The following is a 24583-nucleotide window of genomic DNA, read 5'->3' as shown; positions in this document are numbered from 1 at the left end:
CTTCACCACGGAGGAAAGCACTGCTGCCGATCTTCTCATCTCTCATCGAAAATAATATGCTACACAGGGGCGGACTGGCCATCTCTGTGTTCTGGAGTATCACAGAACGGACGGTCGTCATTATTATTATGCCGTTTAAACCAATTATTTAAATGTGTTTAAGGACTCAAGCGGACATCACTTGTCTTTTCTCACTCGTGGCAACTTTATTATGAACCAAAAACTCCGTCACAGTTCCCTCAAGGGAAGAAACGCTCTTCCTCACCTTCACGCCCTCAGGCGGAGCCTTGTGGCGAAAACAGGCAACTACATGCACCTGCTTCAACAGTAAACATAACATTCATACTTTGGCACAAAGACACTAGACATAAACATAACACATCGTGAACTATATCGTCACATTAGTTATCGGGGTACAAAGCACAACCATGTTTTTCCATTACTTTAATGTAACGGATGGTTGTATACAAATATTGTACGGCAACATTATTTCTTTTGGTTAATGTTTGGTACATTCCCATAACCGAACATAGTGGAAATGTGGGCTCCTCTGAAGGGGGCCGTGTTGGCCTTATCCCATGTATCTCTGGAATTAATAATCAGAATGTCACCAAATGTGGCCTAAATGTTCACAGAGAGGTAAGGCATACAATAAAGCAAAGATTATATCAATACCTTTTACCATCTTTGTAATATTAACACTTTAACACACATAAATCATAGGCGGAAATGGAATGGGACATTTAAAAAGTAAAAGGTATGTTTATGCTTTTCTGTCATTTTTAAACTAAAGAGTCCAATCACCCAAAAATGTCATTTATATGTACCAGAGACTCTTATCTCTTCATAAAAATCGTTTCTTTACTGTTCACTTCACCCTCTGCCGTCACCAGCCTCTAACAGCTAACCAGTGCAGCCAACATGGCCGTCAGAATGAGGTCCTGAGGGTGTACCTACATGTGTGAAGGGAAGGACACAAAGCTACATTAAGAGATCAACACATATTATATACCTACATATTATATATAATAATGTTTTTTATTATAATCATTATTATATATATGCTTTATATATCAAACGTTTCCATTCCAAACACATTTTTTGTTTGTATTTTACATAATCTTTGAATAACACAGTTGATACTGAGATACTGTGATCCCATGAGCTAGCAGGTCACATGATTTAAAGGTGTCCTATCATGCAAAGTGCACTTTTGTATGTCTTTTATACATGTGTCCCCGGTGTGTCAGAAAACAAAACCCTCTCTCTTTTCCTCCATACCCAAATCTCTAAAAATGGGGGAACAACGGAGCTGATCAGTGATGACATCTAGCCTTCTATTTATTATTCACATGTTCCTTAAATGTACCTAGTTGTTGCATAAGATGCCAAAATAAAATGATATTCTTCACAATATTCTATCTCTCTAATAATGACACATCAGGAATCAAATAGGAATTTCCCCCAATGTGAAACCAAACGTTGCATCCACAGCTCTTCATTTCAGCATCACATGTCCAAGGTTAAGGACACGCACAGCCAACACGCAGCTTGACACATCATGTTCACATGATTTAACAAGAACATCTAAGATTAATAATGAATCAATAAATCATAACATTATAAAGACTATATTTATACACTGGGCCCTACTGGGGCCCTATTGCAAAAAAAAAATGCGGCAGGCAATTCCATGTTGCTGAAATGTCATTCCAGCAACTCAAAATGGTACTCAGTGCTGTGTATTATCCCCACCATGCTCCACGACGGATGGTGTTGTGGGGTATCGCCTCCCAGAACTTGACCAGGGCATCACTGAGCTCCTGGACAGTCTGAGGTGCAACCTGGTAGGCATCGGACAGACCGAAACATAATATCCCAGAGGTGTTCTATTGGAATTAGGTCAGGCGAGCGTGGGGTACAGTCAATTGTGTCAATTCCTTCATCCTCCTGGAACTGCCTACATACTCTCGCAACATGAGGCCGTGCATTGTAGTGCACCAGGAGGAACCCAGGACTCACTGCACCAGCGTAGGGTCTGACAATGGGTCCAAGGATTTCATCTCCATACCTAATGGCAGTCAGGGTGCTGTTGTCTAGCCAGTAGATGCCTGTGCGTCCCTCCATGGATATGCCTCCCCAGACCATCACTAAACCACCACCAAAGCGGTCATATTAAACAATGGTACAGGCCATTCACACCAGTGGCCTGCTGGAGGTCATTTTGTAGGGCTCTGGCAGTGCTCATCCTGTTCCTCCTGGCACAGAGGAGCAAATACCAGTCCTGCTGATGGGTTGAGGACCTTCTACGGCCCTGTCCAGCTCTCCTAGAGTACCTGCCTGTCTCCTGGAATCTCTTCCATGCGCTTCAGACTGTGCTGGGAGACACAGCCAACCTTAGGGCAATGTCACGCATTTATGTGCCATCCTGGAGGAGTAAGACTGCCTTTGTAACCTCTGAAGGGTCCAGGTACCTGACACTAGCCAAATGCAAAACTAGTGAGAAACAGTCAGAAAAGAGGAGGGTGGAAGCAATTTCAGTGGCCTCCACCTGGAAAACCATTCCTGCTCTGGGGGTCGTCTCATTGTTGCCCCTCTTGTGCACCGGTACACTTGTAATTTCATTAACACCAAAGCAGCTTCAACTGATTAACAACCTCATCTTCTACTTAACTGACCAGAACGTAATTTCAATTCCCCATTTCAGCGACCAGAGGGGGGGGGGGGGGGGGGGGTATATCCAGTCTCTGATTGTGTTACGTTATTATGAGAGTGCTCTCATACTTATTTGATTCTGAAATTGTATATGTTTATAATTTATATATATAAATATATATGTGTGTGTGTGTGTGTCCGCATCTGTAGCCTGTTATCGTCTCATGACACCGCACTGTGAATGAATCAAAGTATATAGAAGTGGTCATGAACACATGTGTCCATCAGACAGAGGCTGCTGTGCCTCCTGTCATCATTAATGGACGTCTCTTTAAAATGACCGCTCAGAGGAGAGGAGTTCTCCTTTCTCTAACCGCCTGCTGCTTCCCCTCCTCTCTCCTCGGTTCCCTTCCTCAGTCCTCCGCTCGCATCTCCTGTGGGCGGGACTAAGTATCGAGGGTAGGAGTGGAGGAAAGGAGTCGAGGAGGGGAAATTAGAGTATTGAGAAACCTCTCCTGTGTCTCTCTGTGAGAGAGAGGGGGCGGGGCACACAGAGATCTGCCGGGGACGGAGCATTCAGAAGTATAGAGACACTCTACATAAGGTATTAAATACATGTAGTGGAGTAGAAGTACACCATTTACCTATGAACTGTAGTGGAGTAGAAGCATATGGTAGCAAAACATTTAAATACTCCAGTAAAGTACAAGTACCTCAACATTTTACTCAAGTACAGTACAATATTTTAACATCATTATATATATTTCATTTATTTCACATTTAAATAAAGCAATTAATTGGGTTAACAATTTGTTTACTTTTTCCCTTTAAAAAATAACAAAGTAAATACAAGAATACCGTTAAAGTACCGGATCGATAAGTAGTATCGATAAGACTAGTAGTACCGTAGAAAACCTTAACGATACCCATCCCTAGATATTACACAAGTAAAGTGTTAAGAGAGTGAAATGTTGCTTTACGAATTTCAACACTTGATGCTGTCACCTTGATTCCAATGTCAGAAACCTGTATTTGCCAAAATGAATTGGTTTAAAGAGAGAAAACATTTTGACTAAAACTAGACTAAAACGTTTTGAGTTTTCGTAGACTAAAACTAGACTAAAACGTTTTGAGTTTTCGTAGACTAAAACTAGACTAAAACGTTTTGAGTTTTCGTAGACTAAAACTAGACTAAAACTATGAAGGATAGAAATGACTAAAATGTGACTAATAGCCATTTTCGTCTAAAGACTAAATCAAAAACAGCTGCCAAAATGAACACTGATGTGTTCAGATGTTTCAAAAGGATTTCTACACAAGGCACCTGGACCTGATGGCATCACTGACCGAGGTGTGTGCAGAACATCTGGCAGCTTCAGTCTGTAGTCCCCACATGTTTCAAGAAGTCCACCACTCTCTGCCTGAATGACCACTGCTCAGAAGCACTCACCTCCACCATTATGGAGTGCTTTAGTTGGTTGATGAAACTTCTATTACCTCCACCCTCACTGACCTATCCACGTCGGTGTGTTAAGTCGCCCTGCCTGCTACCACATTGAGCAAAGCCCTCCGAGCTTGCCATCAGGCTCAGAGACCTTGCACACACCTCCCTCTGTGATTGGACCCTGACAGCAGGCCACATCCTCCACCTTGACCCTTAGTGCTGCCTGCTCAGCCCTCTCCTTTACTCTATGTCCCCACACGACTGCGTGGCCACACACAGCTCCAACACATTGACAAGTTTGCTGATGACAAGATGTCATCCACCGGGGCACCAATGGCAATGAGACGGCCACAAAGAAGAGATCAGAGGCTCTTGGTGCCGTGACAACAACCTTCATCTCAACGTCAGCAAAACCAAGGAGCTTGATTGAGGACAGTGAGCTACAAGGAAAAGGATGCTCCACCATCAACCTCAATGGGACTACAAGGGAGAGATACAACAGCTTCAGGTCCCATGGGTTCCCTTTAGTCAGGACCTGACCTGGTCCCCCCACACAGACACGATTCAGTTAGCAAGACCAAGGCTCCTGTTCCTCTGCAGGGTGAGCATGTTCAACAGTTGTTGTACATACTACAATCCAAACAATCCAAAATGCTGATAAAAAGGCGATCAAGAGAAGACAAACCTCCAACACCAGACACACAATCACACAATCACACAATCGTGCAGCTTTTAATTTGAATTGCATGATGTCCCGCAAGGGTAGCAGACTAGCTGTGGATGTGGGTAGGGGCCCATAGAGCATGCATATGTACAAGGTAAAGAGATGTTGCAGTGCTACGACCCTTAGATAGAAAAAAGGTGGCTAAACTTGCTGAATATGTACAAATAGCATACTGTTAAATGTTGTCATTATTTAGGACGGCGATAGCATGAAGAATATCACTATTCATTGTATTCTATGGAGCATCTAGGTTCATCTTAAAAGTAGGAATTAGGCTAAATGTTATCCTTATATGACTGATTTGAATGGAATAACAACAATTGGTTATATCAAGTATATGCAAATACAGAGGGCCTCAGTGTATAAATATACCCTCTAAAATTACTTATTCATTGATGATTCTATTCATTATTACTCTTAGATTGTTCTTGTTAAAATGGCTGTGCTTGTCTTTAACATTGGACAAGTGAGGGAAGACTCAAAGATACTAAAATGAATAGCTGTGGATGTCTTGAGGGGACCATAGAGGATGCTTCTGCACAGGGTCCGAATGTTGTGCTATGCTCCTGCTAATATTTATGGAAACAAGATGTTACTGGGTTTATGCAATAAGTAACATAAACTAGTTATGTTTAAGGAAAGATTGCATTTGTATATAGTTGTATATGGGAGGATAACATGATGTAGTAATGTACTAACAAGACAACATGTTAACTTTTGGTTTCACATTGAGGATAATTCATGTTTATTGTCTGCATTATTTTGTGTTTTATTCTTTTTTATTTTCAATGCATTCTTTTTATTCCATACATTTAGGCTATATAACACACATACAAATACATAGGACCCCAGTGTATATATACATACTCTATATAACATATATCATTAATTTAGTGGGAATGCTGATACAGAATTCCAACTACTTGTTCTTCGACGCACGACATTCTTTATTATTCCGCCGGGTTATTTTGCGCCTCTTCTGTTCCCACATTCCACATCGCAGAAACTCCGTTCAAACATCAAAACGTTCAGCTCGGTCGGGAATCGATGGCTATTACTTTTCTTATTCATAACTTTCATAATTCCAGAGATACATCACAATTTTAACCATTGAAGTCAATGGAGAGATTCTTCAGACTTGAACAATCTTCAAGCGACTTCAACTGCTAACTGCTCCTTCTTACTTTCACTCAGAAACCTCATTCCAACTTTAAAATGTTACACATCTTTCTGACATTATTATCATTAACAACTTTTAAATCTGATTCATACTTTTAGAGATATTAACCATTGTTCAGACCTTGGTAAAGAGGCCTTCTTCAGCGGAGGACAGATTTAATTTTGCCTTCATATTTTCTTTTAAACCTGCCATAATTCCCAAACCCTACATTCCTGAGACATAATTGTTCATGAGAAACATACGAAAAACTCGTAGCTTGACAAATACAAATAAATTAAGCAAAAATAATTAAACAAAATGCCTCTTGAAGACATGAAGTGACAACAACTTTCAAAAAGTACACTTCAGATGCTCAAGTTCCTTGACATGCTTCACGCTTTGAAATTTCACCGATATCTGCTTCCACAAAACGTTCACATGTAAGAGGTTTATTTCTCATTCAGAAAAATGAAAATGCTCTCCTCTCACTGATTACTGCACATCACCATGGAAACCTGTGATCTCTGCACACCTCGTTAGCTCAAATAGAAACACCTGTGTCATGGGACACGATGATGTCATACTCCAACTGACCAGCAGACTTCAGATAATGGTTAACACAGCTCTACATCAAATCTCATGTTACGTAATGTGTTATTTTTTATTTTGGAATTCAGTTCCTGACGGACGCCAAAAAAGCTCGAGATTATGGAATTAAACAAATAAATAAAAACAAGGATAATTGTGTGTTATTGGTGAGTAAATAACAGTGTGTTATTTAGAAAAGAATAACAAATTAGAAGGAAAAAAAGATTTATAAAATACAGATTTCATTATTCTGAGGCTCTGAGCCATTTCTTTTCCTCACAGATGACAAAAAAAGTCCGACAATATACGATTTAAAATAAAAACAATAATCGTGGCTTGATATTGAGTAAGAACATGTTTTTATGAACCCCACAGCTTCCGGTCTTCCAAGACCCGACCAGACAAAAAGACGTGCTGCAGGCACGAAACATACTACCAATAGAAATACATTGCTTTTAAAGTCGTTCTGTGTGACACGAAAAAAAAAGGGGAAAATCGTGTTGGTGAACACGAATCAATGGATTAAATGTCGTGACTATAACACGAAATGCCGTGAGACTGGGTTGGCTTTTTTAGTGCTTTACTGGTTCTTCTCTGTAGCACCACTTGTGTTTCCACCGCTCAGAGCCCGACTGGTGCTGCGTCATGACATCACCGTTTACGTCCCTTTCTTGGCATCACCACTCACAACAACAACAATGGGGGACTGGGTCGGGTCAATGATCGTGTTGATTTTAATCATACGGGGTCAGATTAAATTAAAGAACGCCTTCTCCAATGTTATAATTGTCTCCAGAGTGCCGTGGTTCATTGTTTATTAATGTGGTTCAGGTCCGGCATTTACCGACCGCTGCAGCGCTGCTCGTCCACCGGAGTTTAGTCTCCCATTAAGTTAAAGTTAAAGTTAAAGCCTTTTATTGTCATTATACACAGAGTATAACGAGATTCAGAGTGCAACTCTGTCCCGGTGTGCAAAAAATACAAACAAATACATAACACTAAAAAACACAGCAATAGGACATACAATCATACGGGGGAATAAATAGTTAAAAATATTGATAAAAAAATAAAATAAACATAGTATATAAAGTGCATTAAAAGAGTGTGTAAGTGTGAGAATGGTTACAGTTATTGCATTATGTGTGGTGGTTGAGCAGCCTGACGGCCCAGGGGTAGAAACTGTTTTTGAGTCTGTTTGTCCGTGACTTGAAGCTCCTGTCTCTCCTCCCAGAAGGCAGGAGAGAGAACAGTCTGTGACCTGGGTGAGAGCTGTCCTTTATGATTTAGTTAGCTCTGCTGCGGCAGCGGGAGGTGGAGATGTGTTCCAGAGAGGGCAGCGGGAGGTGGAGATGTGTTCCAGAGAGGGCAGCGGGAGGTGGACATGTGTTCCAGAGAGGGCAGCGGGAGGTGGAGATGTGTTCCAGAGAGGGCAGCGGGAGGTGGAGATGTGTTCCAGAGAGGGGAGGTGGAGATGTGTTCCAGAGAGGGGAGGTGGAGATGTGTTCCAGAGAGGGCAGGGGGAGGTGGAGATGTGTTCCAGAGAGGGCAGCGGGAGGTGGAGATGTGTTCCAGAGAGGGGAGGTGGAGATGTGTTCCAGAGAGGGCAGCGGGAGGTGGAGATGTGTTCCAGAGAGGGCAGGAGGAGATGTGTTCCAGAGAGGGCAGCGGGAGGTGGAGATGTGTTCCAGAGAGGGGAGGTGGAGATGTGTTCCAGAGAGGGCAGCGGGAGGTGGAGATGTGTTCCAGAGAGGGCAGCGGGAGGTGGAGATGTGTTCCAGAGAGGGGAGGTGGAGATGTGTTCCAGAGAGGGCAGGAGGAGGTGGAGATGTGTTCCAGAGAGGGCAGGGGGAGGTGGAGATGTGTTCCAGAGAGGGGAGGTGGAGATGTGTTCCAGAGAGGGCAGGGGGAGGTGGAGATGTGTTCCAGAGAGGGCAGCGGGAGGTGGAGATGTGTTCCAGAGAGGGGAGGTGGAGATGTGTTCCAGAGAGGGCAGGGGGAGGTGGAGATGTGTTCCAGAGAGGGCAGGGGGAGGTGGAGATGTGTTCCAGAGAGGGCAGGGGGAGGTGGAGATGTGTTCCAGAGAGGGCAGCGGGAGGTGGAGATGTGTTCCAGAGAGGGCAGGGGGAGGTGGAAATGTGTTCCAGAGAGGGCAGGGGGAGGTGGAGATGTGTTCCAGAGAGGGCAGGGGGAGGTGGAGATGTGTTCCAGAGAGGGCAGCGGGAGGTGGAGATGTGTTCCAGAGAGGGCAACGGGAGGTGGAGATGTGTTCCAGAGAGGGCAACGGGAGGTGGAGATGTGTTCCAGAGAGGGCAGCGGGAGGTGGAGATGTGTTCCAGAGAGGGCAGCGGGAGGTGGAGATGTGTTCCAGAGAGGGCAGGGGGAGGTGGAGATGTGTTCCAGAGAGGGCAGGGGGAGGTGGAGATGTGTTCCAGAGAGGGGAGGTGGAGATGTGTTCCAGAGAGGGCAGCGGGCAGCCGATGGTTTTCTCTGCCATCCTGATCACTCTCTGCAGGGCTTTCTTGTCCGCAGCTGAGCATCCTGCATACCACCCCGAGATGGAGTATGACAGCACGCTCTCGATGGTCGCCCGGTAGAAGGACACCAGCAGCTTCTTGTTCAGTCTGTTTCTCCGAAGCACCCTCACGAAGTGAAGTCGCTGCTGGGCCTTCTTAACTGCTGCAGTGGTGTGTGCTGTCCAGCTGAGGCTCTCCAAACTTAAAGGTGGAGACCCTCTCCACTCTCTCTCCATTGAGGTGAAGGGGGGCATCATTGTGGAGAGAGGCAGACATTTTGTTTTGTATTATAGCAGCTATCGGATGGAATCAATACATGGGCTGCACAGGTTGTCGTGTCCGACTATCACTAGATTCATAATAAAAATACGCCGGTAAAATGTGCCTGTAGAAAACGGCTTATGCCACAATAGGATAGCAACAAGTAGTCAAGATAGTCTGTTTAGCTTCGGTTGCTATGCTAACATCACCCATTTTATACCAAATAAACTTTCATAACAGCGTTGTGATCAGTAGCCAATAATACGTCCTTTCTTTTGGGTCGGGGGTGTGGTGGTCAATGTGATAACGTAACCAGATGAGTGATTACAGCACCCGGTATCATTTTACACACATTTGTATCAGATGCAGGACTTACACACGGCTGTTATCTAACCGACAGGTCCGCACGCACTCTCCAGCCCAAACTCTAATAAGCATTCATTCACAAACTAAATCAGGAGACCTTTAACGTTTTACGTCCGACTCGCTCCTTTTTTCCTCGCTGTACACAGCTCCAGTTTGGGCATTGGCCTCTCATCAGATTGTAGTTTAGTTGCTGCTCTAGCGGAAGTTTAGTACAATTATTTTTTATTAAACACTCCAAATCTCCACCCTCCATAATTGCACTTGCTTCAGTTGCTTGCTACTTTATAACGGCGGTGAGAGTGGTGCATTGACACTATCTATCGTCTATCGATTAGATTTATGATTAAAAAATTATAAAAGTAGGGTAGATATGTGGATATTATCAGACTGAACAAAACGTGCATTTATCTAACAGGTTCGTTTTCCACTGACTTTATTGCGAGCCAAAATCCTATGGAGAAATCCCATTGCTTTTTTGTCGAGGGAAACTCATGGGGAAATGAGAAACCGAGCGCAGCTTACTTCCGGGTTTTAGGACGCGTCACTGCAACACTAAGTTGATGCGATTTGATTGGATTGTGAGGGAAGCCAGCAACCTCTGGCTTCCCTTGGCATGGCCCTGACTAATCACAGGTTGGCAGGGGCATGACGTGAGCCTCATCTGATTGGTCAATCCCTCCATTTTTTTTCACCAATGGAAGCCAATTTCGGCTGGCCTCCTCTCGCAACAGAGAGTGCAATCTACTGTTTCACCATAACATCTAGAGGGGCGCTGTTTCACTCTTTGTAAAATACTCAATGAGAATGGGGGAGAGACGGGCCGGCAGCAACACACAACAAAGAATTTCCGAAACTAAACTAAGTGTTTTTATTTATTTATTAAAATTATAACTACAATTCGAAAAAACAGGGGAAGCCTGGCTTCCCTTGGCCTCCAGGAGAAAACGCCACTGGTTGTGATGCCAAACAGGCAGCACTGCAGCGGTTGGTAAATGCCGATGAAACAAATTAATAAACAATGAACCAGCGCACTCATGGAGAAAAGTATAAGGGTTGAGAAGTAGTTATGTAATTTAACAACACGATCATCGACCCGACGCAGTCCCCCATTGTTGTTGTTGTGAGCGCCGTTGCGGAGAAAATCAGCGATGTAAACGGTGACGTCATGGGGCAGCCACGTTATCACCAGTCGGGCTCTGGGTGGTGTGAACAAAACGGGGGCTGAAAAGAAAAACCGGTTCCGAACCAGAAGAGTGCAAGCACGGAGCTAGAACGGGTACCGCGTTGGTGTGAAAGGGGCGCCGGCTGCTGGAGTGATGGGAGTGGCTCGGCCGGAGACCAGACAGCTGAGCAGAATCAGGTGATTAGGCTCTCAGTATAAATGCTGCTAACCTGGTTCTGCTCTCTCGCTTGCAGTAGGCTGGATCCTGAGAGAAGGATCCACGGACCCCGAGCAGCCTCAGGACCTAGCGGGGCTAATTATAAATTGTTGTTTTTGTGAACTTCCCCCTCCGTGGCAATAAACTGTTTTATTTTTCACAAACCACCTTCTCCTTCGTCCATTTATAACCCTAGCGTGAGCCAGAATGCTCACAGTTATATATAATGATATCACACTTGTATTCTGTAAGAGAGCTTTATTCTTTGGATACTTTGACCATTGTGTTCATAGTATTTTTACTTTTTCTAAGAAAATAATCCAGGCTGTGTTCATGTGATGAGTCATTGTACTGAGAACATTAATGGAAACTTGACCTGGGTGTCTAAAATGAGCTGCAGTACTCATGAAACATGAGCCACAAACAGACTGAGGCTGTTAGAGGACAGAGGACACACTGACGCTCCGGAGCTATCTGAGACGTGTCCCAACCATCAAACTGTCAACCAATCGCACAAAAATGCAATTCATGGAGAAATCTATAAATGTTTTGATATCCAATGGTAGCAATTACTTTCTCTGGTGTGCTGATTGTCTTGGTGTCATTATTTGGTATTTGAGGGCATCTTTGACCATTTTAATGAACTCCAAAGTGGTTAAAAATAACGTTACATTTGGCACCACATTTGTATAACAATGTATCGGTGCAAAAAATCATTGTATGAGACATCAGGGTTTCCAACATATAGACTTTACTTGGGCGGGCCGCCCAGGTATATCAACGGCCGCCAAAATATATTTCGCAACCCATTTATTTATTTTTGTATCCGTCTACGAGCACGACGCCATCTAGTAACTAGTGGACAATGATCCCTCGCTCTACGCCTCCTGAACAACAACAACATGCCGTGTGGAGAATTCTGTGGTGAGGACAACTTTGTTTACATTCGGACCCCAAGGTTTTGTTCACACCCCCCCCCCCCCTCGTGCCTGGCTACCACCACAAGTATATGTCAGATCTGTGGGAAACACTGGACATAATAAAGGTCATTATATACAGTGGGGCAAAAAAGTATTTAGTCAGCCACCAATTGTGCAAGTTCTCCCACTTAAAAAGATGAGAGGCCTGTAATTTTCATCCTAGGTATACCTCAACTATGAGAGACAGAATGAGAAAAAAGAAATCCAGAAAATCACTGTCTGATATTTAAAGAATGTATTTGCAAATTATGGTGGAAAATAAGTATTTGGTCAATAACAAAAGTTCATCTCAATACTTTGTTATATATCCTTTGTTGGCAATGACAGAGGTCAAACGTTTTCTGTAAGTTTTCACAAGGTTTTTTCACACACTGTTGCTGGTACTTTGGCCCATTCCTCCATGCAGATCTCCTCTAGAGCAGTGATGTTTTGGGGCTGTCGCTGGGCAACACAGACTTTCAACTCCCTCCAAAGATTTTCTATGGGGTTGAGATCTGGAGACTGGCTAGGCCACTCCAGGACCTTGAAATGCTTCTTACGAAGCCACTCCTTCGTTGCCCGGGCGGTGTGTTTGGGATCATTGTCATGCTGAAAGACCCAGCCACGTTTCATCTTCAATGCCCTTGCTGATGGAAGGAGGTTGTCACTCAAAATCTCACGATACATGGCCCCATTCATTCTTTCCTTTACACGGATCAGTCGTCCTGGTCCCTTTGCAGAAAAACAGCCCCAAAGCATGATGTTTCCACCCCCATGTTTCACAGTAGCTATGGTGTTCTTTGGATGCAACTCAGCATTCTTTCTCCTCCAAACACGTCTAGTTGAGTTTTTACCAAAAAGTTCCATTTTAGTTTCATCTGACATTCTTCCAATCCTCTTCTGGATCATCTAAATGCTCTCTAGCAGACTTCAGACGGGCCTAGACATGTACTGGCTTAAGTAGGGGGACACGTCTGGCACTGCAGGGTTTGAGTCCCTGGCGGCGTAGTGTGTTACTGATGGTAGCCTTTGTTACTTTGGTCCCAGCTCTCTGCAGGTCATGGACTCGGTCCCCCCGTTTGGTTCTGGGATTTTTGCTCACCGGTCTTGTGATCATTTTGACCCCACGGGGTGAGATCTTGCGTGGAGACCCAGATCGAGGGAGATTATCAGTGGTCTTGTATGTCTTCCATTTTCTAATAATTGCTCCCACGGTTGATTTCTTCACACCAAGCTGCTTACCTATTGCAGATGCAGTCTTCCCAGCCTGGTGCAGGTCTACCATTGTGTTTCTGGTGTCCTTTGACAGCTCTTTGGTCTTGGCCATAGTGGAGTTTGGAGTGTGACTGTCTGAGGTTGTGGACAGGTGTCTTTTATACTGATAACGAGTTCAAACAGGTGCCATTAATACAGTTAACAAGTGGAGGACTGAGGAGGCTCTTAAAGAAGAAGTTACAGGTCTGTGAGAGCCAGAAATCTTGTTTGTTTGTACCGAGGAATTTACCAATTAATTCATTAAAAATCCTACAATGTGATTTCCTGGATTCTTTCCCCCCATTCTGTCTCTCATAGTTGAAGTGTTGACAATTACAGGCCTCTCTCGTCTTTTTAAGTGGGAGAACTTGCACAATTGGTGGCTGACTAAATACTTTTTTGCCTCACTGTACTTCCATCAAACTGTTATACACAAATGTTAATAGGCGCCTGTGTGTGTGTTTGTGCGTGAGATGATAAAGAAATCATGCTGAAATCTAATGAGCACTCACACTGCCGTCGTCTACTACTGCTAACATTTTAGTTTGAGATTTACCCAACACCCCTTTTCGCAAGACGAAAGCAGGGACACAGCGTAAGAGCGCCACCCCCGGTGTTTTTATCCGACAAAATATGAATTATCTCTCAAGTCTATTTAAATATGCCTGATTTACGAATAATGAACTACTAAACAATATGTAGCCAAATAGCTTGTTTTCTGGTTTGTCACATTTTGTAAATAAGTACAGTACTTGAGTAGATGTAATGTTGCTTTCCAACACTGTACGAGGATAAAAAAAATATTCTGCTTGCCCAAGACCAGCGTCACGTTTGAGAGTGGCTCCACGGTAACAAAAAGGCAGCCCCACCTGAGTCCTGCGAGTTGAGCACCTCCAGAGCGTGCATCATGGCACTGGCAAAGACATTGGCGTCCTCCTTGCTGCCAAAGTTGAGGCCATAGACCTGCCGGGCGTCTCTCCACTGGTGGAAGGTCTGCGTGGCCTGATTGTACTTCAGCCCCTTGGGAATGGCACAGTTTATCACCACCTGGAGAAAACCAGCAGGGAGCCAGGGTGAAAGGGAGGAGACAAGTGGAAACATCCTTTAGACTAGAAAAGGTCCATGAACACAATCAGCAGCTTAATTGAAGGAGCCACCAAGAACAATGTATGCTGTGTATGTTTCCTAATGTGACAGAAGTTGGACGACATGTTGAAAGGCTGACATTGTTGGCAAAACAAATGCAGACCTGAAAACAAGAGCTGTCCACTCCACCAACCACTCTTTTTCTCCATCTTGATGCAACCCTCACCTCCCTGGGATTGTCCTCACACAAAGTGACACTGGCATGGAGCTAAAAGTATTTTTACCCTGAGCAGAAACTAAAGAGTTGTTCAGACAACCTTTAGGCCTGCACAAGAACAGATCCTCTCAACACATACAATTTAGAATGCATTTTGAACTGAATGTGAAGTGTGGGAAATTATGTAAGAAAATGTTCAGCTGCTATAGCTAAAATCCCCTAAAATAATTTGTAATGTGGATTAATCCCATAATCACTCATGCCTTATTTAGGGTCTGAAACCTGCAGGGAGCCGGTGGTGCTAGTGCTAGGCAGAACTATGAGGGGCCGTACAGGCCGTAATTCATACTGGTCCTCTCACACACATACATTCTCCTTTTAAATTCATACATTTTCACTCTCATATACATATATATTATTATTATTATTATTATTATTATTATTATTATCTGAAACGATGTAATAACTAAAACGAAAAGCAAAAACGCCTCTCAGACACTCTTCCATTTACTTGTTTAATAAAGAAAAACAAATGGTCCGAAGATACACGGACTCATCTCCCTCCATCATGTTGGTTTGAATCAGAAGTTCTCAACATGAGCCCGTCCCACTCGACCTTCTGAGCCAATCACAGCACGATAATGACCTGCCTTCCGTTTCAACCATACTCCTTCCGTTTCCACTATACTTTATCTCCCACATACATGCATTCTTCTCTTGCATACATATATTGTCTTCAGACATGCATATATTATTTATAATATTAAATGTAAACATTGAACGAGAACAAAATGTATAAATGTGTGAGTGAAAAATGTATGAATGTGTGCATTGAAATATGATAATATGAATGTGTGAGTGTAAATATATATGTATATGAGAGTGAAAATGTATGTATGTAAAAGGAGAATGTATGAGTGTGAGAGGACCAGTATAAATGAATAAATCGCGAGATGAGGCCCCCTCCGCGAGATGAGGCCCCCTCCGCGAGATGAGGCCCCCTCCGCGAGATGAGGCCCCCTCCGCGAGATGAGGCCCCCTCCGCGAGGTGAGGCCCCCTCCGCGAGGTGAGGCCCCCTCCGCGAGGTGAGGCCCCCTCCGCGAGGTGAGGCCCCCTCCGCGAGGTGAGGCCCCCTCCGCGAGGTGAGGCCCCCTCCGCGAGGTGAGGCCCCCTCCGCGAGGTGAGGCCCCCTCCGCGAGGTGAGGCCCCCTCCGCGAGGTGAGGCCCCACGCAGTTTGCCTGTAGGGAGGGGCGGCCCTACACACACACACCCACACACAAACACACACACCTGGTGGTCTTGGATCTTGCGGCCCACCACCCTGAAGGCGTTGTTCCCGGTGTGATGGTAGATGTGGACCCTGCTGAATCCAGTGGACCCCCCCGCTGGGACCCACTTCTTGTTTCCGTCGTCGTACACCATGACGGCGGCTCGCGCCTGGCAGATGCTCTGTTCACTGCAGCGAGACAAAGACAGGGAGTTATTGAACAAGGCATCAGATGGTCAAACATGTGCCGGTTTACTCGTATGCTTTAGTTATTTTGTGTTGTTTCTCCCCTTTAGACTCAACTCAGACTGCTGGACTTCAGTCTGAATGACTTCAGCCACAAAAGCCTGAAGGATGCTGAACTGTGACTACAGGGGGGTGACAGAGCTCAGCCATAACTACAGCTGTAACTGAAAATACACAGTGGTCAGTGCGACCCTGAAACACAGAAGACACACTGCTAAATGAATAGTGTACTGCACAAGCCACAATTGTACATTGTGATTAAATGTAACAAATACACAGTATTTTGCTCTTCCTTAGTAATTTATCCACTCTTTTTGAATCTGAGTATTTTTGTTTGCACACACTGTTTCCGTTATAAACAATGTTTGACATGAATTAAATGATATACTGTCATACCGTCTTTCCTAATCAGTGAGCAAATGTACCTCACACACTGCTAACGGTCTGATACGCGTGTACATCTCCTGTGCATATGTGTGTGGTGTGTGTGCATTATGTGCGGTTGTGACATCAATAATTATGCAACAGTGTTCACAGTCATTTCCATGGTGGAGAGGACATTTAAATATATACAGTATATTTTTCAGTCAGACTGTAAATGTATTTGCTGCGCAGTGTGATGTCACGGAGCTGTTGTTACTCTAAACCAGGGGTGCCCAACTTTTTTGAACCGAGAGCTACTTTTAAAGTTGCCAGTCTGCCGAGATCTACCAGTCCAAACCTTACCTCTTTCTAATCTACACACATACAAGTATTTCACTGAAGTTACACACCAGTGTTGTGGATACAGAGTTTATCCACACGTCACTACAGTGAGTAATGTTTAAGAAACACTGAACAGTGCTGCCACATATGACACAGGGACAAAGAAAAGACTCTGATCCCTTTCTTTGCCATTATATAAAAATAGTGTTGCTACAAAAGTATAAATTAGGCTTACTAATAAGACAACTCAGATCTGAAGCTACACAGGAATCTGCTGCCAAAGTGCAATAAAAAAGACAAAATTAATAGAATCAAACCCTTTTTTGTGGCATTTTAGTCGAGTATAAAAAGAAATGCCTTTAAAATAGGATGCAAGCAACACTAGCTTCTTAACCTGAATTGATAATAGACTATAAACAATTTAAGTTTGCATTATTATACCATTGTGTACAATAATTATAATGAATAAGTTCAAACAAACTAAAACTTACAGCTGATTAATAACGGTATCTAACTTGAGTTTTTATTATATCAAAAACTGTTGAAATGCTTCTGTTATTTTTACTGTCCCCAAAAAGCGTGTCGGCAGCCTCCAGGAATGCTTCTTTCACAACTTCGCCGTCTTTGAACAGGGTTGCCAACTCTCACGCATCTGGCGTGTGACACACGCTTTCACTCTCAATCTCACGCTCTCAAGCTGTCGATCCGCTCCCACCACTCTTAACAACGTTAACAGACAGCAGAGCAGTGGGAGCCGGTTGGTCAATCCCCGACCCGTATTGCGCATGCGCAGATCTGAGATCCAGTAGAAATGATAACAAAGTAAAAGTCTGCTGCTTATTGTTCTACTAGGCCAAAATAGAGTGTGTTAATTAATATGTTTGGCAGTTTGGAGCAAGTCTGTAGATTTGTGTGTGTGTGTGTTTCATGTATAGGCCTCTCACGATAATTAATTGTGTTGGATACATTTTCCCTGAAATTATTGCGATAAACGATAATATTGTCGGCACCGTTGTATGACCATTTTAGACCACTGACATAATGATAATATATAATAATAATTCAAGTACATCCTTTCAAACTGCTAGTCACATCCTCATGTAAATGGAAATGTATGGAGTTGTAAATGTAGTCTGTGTCCAATTTTGTGTATTTGTATTATATTGTATATATATCCTATATCCTATATGCTAAGGTCCCGCTGCTGACACGATAGCAGTCATTTAGTGCGCATATGTGTAATTAAACCCATGATATCAAAATGTCACTCCAGCCAGGTACCCAAAGTTGCAACCCTGGCTTAGCTACTTTACAGATCTGGATGAATGATGTGAAATCCAACCAAGTGTTAAATCAGACTCACTCTAGTTCCACCTGGAGTAAATCCACCAGCTACCCTGCAGTCTACAAAGTCATTCAAACTAGCTGCTTTGAGAACACTTTCATGATCAATCATTATAAAACATATCATATATATTATTCTGAAATGGACCAATCTGCACAACGACTACTTTTACTGTCGCTACTTTCACTATATTTTGATGATCATACTTTTACTTGAGGTATTTTTTTACTTAACTACAAGATCTGAGTACTTCTCCCACCTCTGCACACCTGCTGTGATAACGTTACTAGTAATTGGGGCAACAGAGCTACGAGTTAAGGAATTCGAAAATTGTGAATTTCTCCGACTGAATATGACGCCTTTTGGCCGGCTGTTTGGACAGACTACTCTACTCGTGTCAACGCGCTAATGCGAAAACACCAATGGCAAACAAGCTTTGTCCACATCGAGCCTTCTAGAGCCTGATCGTGTGAGTGGAGCTGGAGAGTGTGTTAAAGGTGGCTTTAAAAGCTGGAGAGACACTGATGATGCGTGACTTATGACATCCAACAGCCCCCTCTCAAAGTGTACTTTACTGGTGCGAGGTGGTCCTGTTGACCCTCCTCATGTCATGGTTAACACCTCTGCTGCTCTTCCTGGCTCTCCACCAGGACAATCACTCCCACTCTGCCATCTGTGTGTCGACATTGTACATGAGCTGTCTGTTTATTCCAAAATAAAGTTGAGACCTTGCTAACAGCAAAACAATATGGGGCATTTCTGGGCCGTGCTAGAATAGTATAATGTTACGTTGGCAGTAAAATCCACCAAACAGTTCACACACACGCACGCACGCACACCCACACATACCATGTATACATCACTTCAGGGGACATTACATTGACTTACATGCATTTCCTGGAGACTTATCATAACCTTAACCATAACCAACACATGCCTAACCCTAACCCAGGGGTCTGCAACCTTTTTGACCAAAAGAGCCATTTCGCTCCTTTTTCCAAAACATTTTTTTGTCTGGAGCCGCAAAACATATTTCATAGTTTTTTAGCATTTATTAGGCTATGTATTACATGATATAAAACTGTTAACCTCTAATAAGAAACAAAGAACTCTTATAAGGAGAATTAAAAATAATACACAGGCCTACTTCAAAATAAATTAAACACAGCACTTGGGGAGTCCTCTGCACATTTGAAAGAAAAAAAAATATTATTAAAATGGGCCCACTTTGAAATAAATAAAACATATAGCTGCACCCTAAAAAGAGTTAAAGGTAGGGAGGTAAGAATGGAGAAACCAGCTCGAGTGCGCTAGAATTTGAAAATACACAACCGGAAAAAATATGCCTCTTCCTTCAGACTTCCTTACAGAGCCCCTCCTCCAACACACACGAACGCGCACATGACCAATGAGGGCACGAGATAAGTTTGTGCACAGATGGAAGGCTGACAGGCAGGTAGGCCATCCAGTTACTTTAGCCGGCTCAGATGATTGGTCGTGCTTTTTACAGCGCTACGGCTTGCAGAGATTAATTTTGTATGTATTTATTGTCAAAGCATTTAATGTATTCATTGCTATCGGGACGTTAAGAGCATTCTATGGAATATAACAAAAAGTGTTTTCTGAAATAAATTACATACCCCATTGAATGATGACTGAAGATCGTCAGCTGGCTTCCTCTCGTGTTGTTCCTCGATACGTAAAGGCTGCACCCCCGTTGACAACTTCTCTCTACATATCAAACATACCGGTAAACCAGCATCGTTTGCTGTGAAAGCAGATAACTCTGTCCACGCAGAATTAAATCCTGTGTTCCTCCGGTACTTTTCTTTGATTTATCCATAGTTCGCTCATCGAGCCGGGGGTCAGGTTATTCGCCTCCAAGAAAAGACGCTCGCGCGGGACCGGAGCAGGATGTGATGCATATTTTAGTTGACCTAATTAAAACCGTTTTGTTTTTTATTTATGCGTCACAGTATCACCTCAAAATACAAGATACGAAACATTTTCAACCATGCAACAAAATATAAATAGTCCCACAAATGTAATTGTATTTCCTTCTGGAGGCACTGCTCCAGAAGGTTGGTGACTTCGTCCTTGAGGTCGACGGCTGCTCCATCTCCCCATCTCCTGAAGCCCGCAACCTGGGTGTGATCCTCGACTCCACCCTTTCCTTCCATTCCCACGTCAAGTCTGTGACCAAATCGGCTTTCTACCACCTGCGGAAGTCGGTTGCCGAGACCCTGGTGCATGCATTTGTCACCACCCGCTTGGACTACTGCAATGGTGTCCTGTTCGGGGTTCCCAACAAAACCCTGGACAGGCTCCAGTATGTCCAAAACTGTGCAGTTCGGGTCCTCACACACACAAAGCCCTGGCAGCACATCACTCCCACCCTCATCCACCTCCACTGGTTGCCGGTCAAGTTCCGCATAACTTATAAAGTCCTCCTCCTGACCTACAAGTCCCTCCATGCCCTTGCCCCCCAGTACCTATCGGACATCCTTCACCCGCATGCCCCACCCCGGAACCTGCGGTCTTCAGACTCTGGCCTGCTCACCACCCCCCGCACCAAACTGAGAACCTTCGGGGACAGAGCCTTCAGTGTGGCAGCCCCCACCCTCTGGAACGCTCTCCCTGCGGAGATGCGCAACATCCCCACACTGGACGCCTTCAAAGGGCCCTCAAGTCCCATCTTTTCATCAAGGCTTTCGGCCCTTAAATCTATCTGTTGTTTTGTCTGTCTGACCTTTGTTTTGTTTTGTTTGTGCTTGCCCTATTCCTGTAAAGCGACCTTGGGTCCCTTGAAAGGCGCTATAGAAATCCCAGTTATTATTCTTATTTTTGTCTAAGCTCAAGGGAGCCAGAGCAGAGGGCTTAAAGGGCCGCGGGTTGCCAACCCCTGCCCTAACCCTAACCCTGCTCTAACCCTAACCCTTACCAAGTCTTCACCCTAAAATTAATTATTCCCCTTATGGGGACCTCCATTTTGTCCCCATAAGGGAGGTGAGTCCCCACACGTGACTGTGTAAACAGATGTAGGTCCCCACAAGTATAGTAATGCTAGGACACACACACACGCGAATATTTTCATTCTTTCATTAATGTTAATGAGGCTCTGAGTTCAAAGAGGAACAGCTCCAGGGGCTTCACAGCCATGATGTCACATCCTGTGAGGTGCAGAGACCAACGGGAGATGAAGGAAGAGCAGGTGAATTATCTCAAAAGCTAACAGTTTAAATTAGAAACAAAAAAGGCTAACTGAAGTTTCATTGTGAGTGTGTGACATAGCAGGCAATTACTGATGAACTCAGCTAAAGTAAGGATACTTTCCTCATGTTCCGACGGTGTAGCCGGTGCAATGCACCGGGGCCCAGAGCCGGCCAGGGGCCCATGCAAAAAAAAAGAATTGACCGTCAAAGTAACCAAGCAACCTAAATTAATTTGTAATTTGTCTCTCCAATGACCTTGCTCCCTTTCATGTCATGTGATACGTTGTGTGGCGAGCGAACCGTCTAATCAACCTGTACTGTACTGTAGCTAGAAGCAGCAAGTTCGGAAGCATTATAAAAAAATGTAATAGCTTGCATTTATAATGTACAGCAAACCAAAACACAAGAGCAGTGCTCAAAAGAGAAAGGACAAGAGAGAACAAGGAGATGTAACAGCTAAACTGACAAAAATAGACAGGTTTTTTTGTCATAAATCGTCCTCGAAATCGAGCGCTAACGTTAACATTGTTGTCGTGCAGCGGCAGCCGGAGGCTAACGATAGCTCACCTGCCTCACCACCATCATTGCCATCTAGCTCCACAAGTGAAGCTGTATCCGTGGCCGTGCAACTTTCTTCTCCAGCCAGCCAGGAGGAGAGGCTGGATTTGGCTGTGCCCGGTGGTGGTCCAACAGTTCCCCCAAGGGCCCCAACCAATAGGGGACTCCATGGCGCTATTGAGATCCCCTGACGCCAAGATTAAAAGCTATATTATAGCAACCGGTCTATGTAGGCCTACCGGGCCATCCCCCGGAGACACACCTCAAGGAAAGAGGTTTAATCCTCTTCTTACAGTAGTTCGCTGTGCCGTTGTCAGGCTGTGGTGGTCTGAGGCCAGGGCAGGCTGTTGTTGCGCTTCTGAGTGGTTGTGTATGTCCGTGCGTGTGTGAGTGCATCAGTGTGCGCTTATGTTTGGGGCGGTGGGGTGGGCCCAAAAGAATATTTGCACCGGGGCCAATCACAACCTTTTTACGCCACTGCGTACTACTATTATCTATTATAATAGTTTGGTATGGATCTTGCCTTTCTACAATTCTCAGTTATGGATCCCTTCACAGTGTCTGTTAGTTCAATTGAACATGTTTGGCATTGTTTGGATAACTGTATTCATATTCTACAACTTAAAGCTGAATTAAAGTTATTTCAATTATTTCAAATGCAAGTATTGGGGTATCTTTCCAATCTAACCAATTGAGCTTCCTCAAAAACAAGTGGATTGAAGTTGGAACACCATTGATTAAAATATGGCCACTTTTAAAACGCACATGAGTCTGACAAATGTCAGAAATTGATTTAGACTCCTCAATAATCCCAAAACCACAGTATTTTACTAATTGGCCAAGTAGCTGCTGAAATATGTTCCATACAAGCAATTATGGTAACTATATGTTATGTATCAAACATATGCAAGTTTATATTTTTATATTTTGTAGAGGTTAACATCTAGGAACAAATGTTTTGAAATAGAGAGTTAATGCTCCCACAGCTGGCACAGTGTGAGAGGGGGTCCATGCTCTGACACTGGACCCCCCTCTCCCCCTTTCCCAGACCCTGCTGCCTTTTTATAGGAATTGCTAACCGAGTCGTCACCCTAGCCGTACATGCGCGGGGGTCTGCACACTGCTAAAAGGAGAGAGTGTGGGAAGCAGAAGAGCAGATGTGAACAGGTGTGCACACATCACCTATTCAGCATTGATTCAGGAACAGCTGTCAGTCCGCTGAACCCAACCAGGTTAAACTGGTTCATTTTCCAGGGAGATTCTTTTCAGGAAAGAAGCGCACTTTTGCCACTGCATGGTACAACAACAGACCATAGCTTGAATAGTCAGCAGTCTCACACTGCCTTAATCATGTGCTTACTTGACAAGTAAGCACTACATGTTTTATTAGCACTGCTGTCCTCTCTCCCCTGTGAGTGTGCTACTTATAATATATATAGGTTTATCTCTGAAAATGTTGCCTCCTGTTCAAAGACTATGGCTCCTATCAAAGAAATTACTTGACAGTAAGCATTAGGGAACCCTGATGAACACATCTGTGGGTTTTTTTGTATTGTGTGTGTAAAATGTGGAGATGGCAGCAGTTTGTCTGCTTTGTCTACTTGTTTCTGGTCTGAAAAAAAGAGATCCAGACACATTTAACATGGGAGTCCATTGGGAAACTTGGTGGACTTCTTGTCACTCAGATCACTTTTGGGCCAGAATGGTGGGTCAGTTTGATATGATGAAGGCAATTGAGCAGGCCGAAGAGAGCTACTTAAAAAAAAAAAAACAAGTCGGGGGCTACTTTTACTCCTCATTTTTGTTTTTTTGCAGTGTATATATTTAGCACATTTTAACATTATTATATGCTTACCTTTAACCTTTGTGTGCTGTTTGGGTCTGTGGGACCCGTTTGCAGTGCTTACTAAAATAACAAGTCTGCAATTTAATTATTTTAACCTGCTTTATTTGGGGGTGAACCTCACATCCTCTAGGCGGGTCCGGGGGCATGCAGTTAAATGCATCAATCTGGTGCACTTTGAGCACAAAATGAATTTATGGACACAGCTCTCAACACTCATGAATGGGAGCTGTATACTTTTCAATAATCCAAACATCTTTAGAATATGATCAAAACCAATAACAAATCATTTAAACTTGTTTGTTCTTATCTTATGTTACCAAGTTAGCATTCTTTCTTTTCATTTATGCATATTTTACTAATCACTCCCCTTTTAAACTGTTTTTCTTTTTACTGTCCTATAGTACACATTGGAATGATTTCTTACTTTATTGCTGTGTGCTCCTCCGTGGCGATGACGGCTTGCGTTACCAAATAATAATAAACATATTTGTAAAGTGGGGGGACACAAACAGGATTTCGAAAAGTGGGGGGGGACATGTCCCCCCTGTCCCCAGTGGAAATTACACCATGCGTGTGTGCACGTCAAGTGCAATAAATATATATATGCAAGTTGCAACACACAGAGTAAAACTCTGCCCCTCATGTGTTATAGGCTGGCATGACTAGGCTGTTCAATGGATGTGCTGTGTTGATTCTGCCAGAAGGAAAATCACGGTCAAACTCCTCATGAAGTGGTGAGGTGCCGCTCCACATCGCTTTTCTTCCCGACTGCAACGCTGGTCCCGCAAATCAAGCAA

General features: G+C 43.8%; 1 protein-coding gene across 5 annotated transcripts in view; it reads right to left on the bottom strand.

The window, feature by feature from the left end:
• Positions 1–24583, bottom strand: part of enah (ENAH actin regulator) — a 135730-nt gene that overhangs the window by 29878 nt on the left and 81269 nt on the right. For 4 of the 5 annotated variants that reach the window (XM_034076270.2, XM_034076269.2, XM_034076271.2 and 1 more), the window contains exons 2-3: positions 15898–16063; positions 14172–14349 (exon numbers count right to left, since the gene is read on the bottom strand). In XM_034076270.2, the coding sequence (XP_033932161.1) occupies positions 14172–14349; positions 15898–16063 (344 nt within the window). Of the gene's footprint in view, positions 1–14171; positions 14350–15897; positions 16064–19810; positions 19996–24583 lie in introns of those variants that run through there. The other variant, XM_071201859.1, reaches the window with a different exon arrangement.

Source organism: Pseudochaenichthys georgianus, chromosome 24, assembly GCF_902827115.2.
Source record: "Pseudochaenichthys georgianus chromosome 24, fPseGeo1.2, whole genome shotgun sequence".
Taxonomy (NCBI): Eukaryota; Metazoa; Chordata; class Actinopteri; order Perciformes; family Channichthyidae; genus Pseudochaenichthys; species Pseudochaenichthys georgianus.
This window is presented reverse-complemented; position numbering and strand designations above follow the sequence as displayed.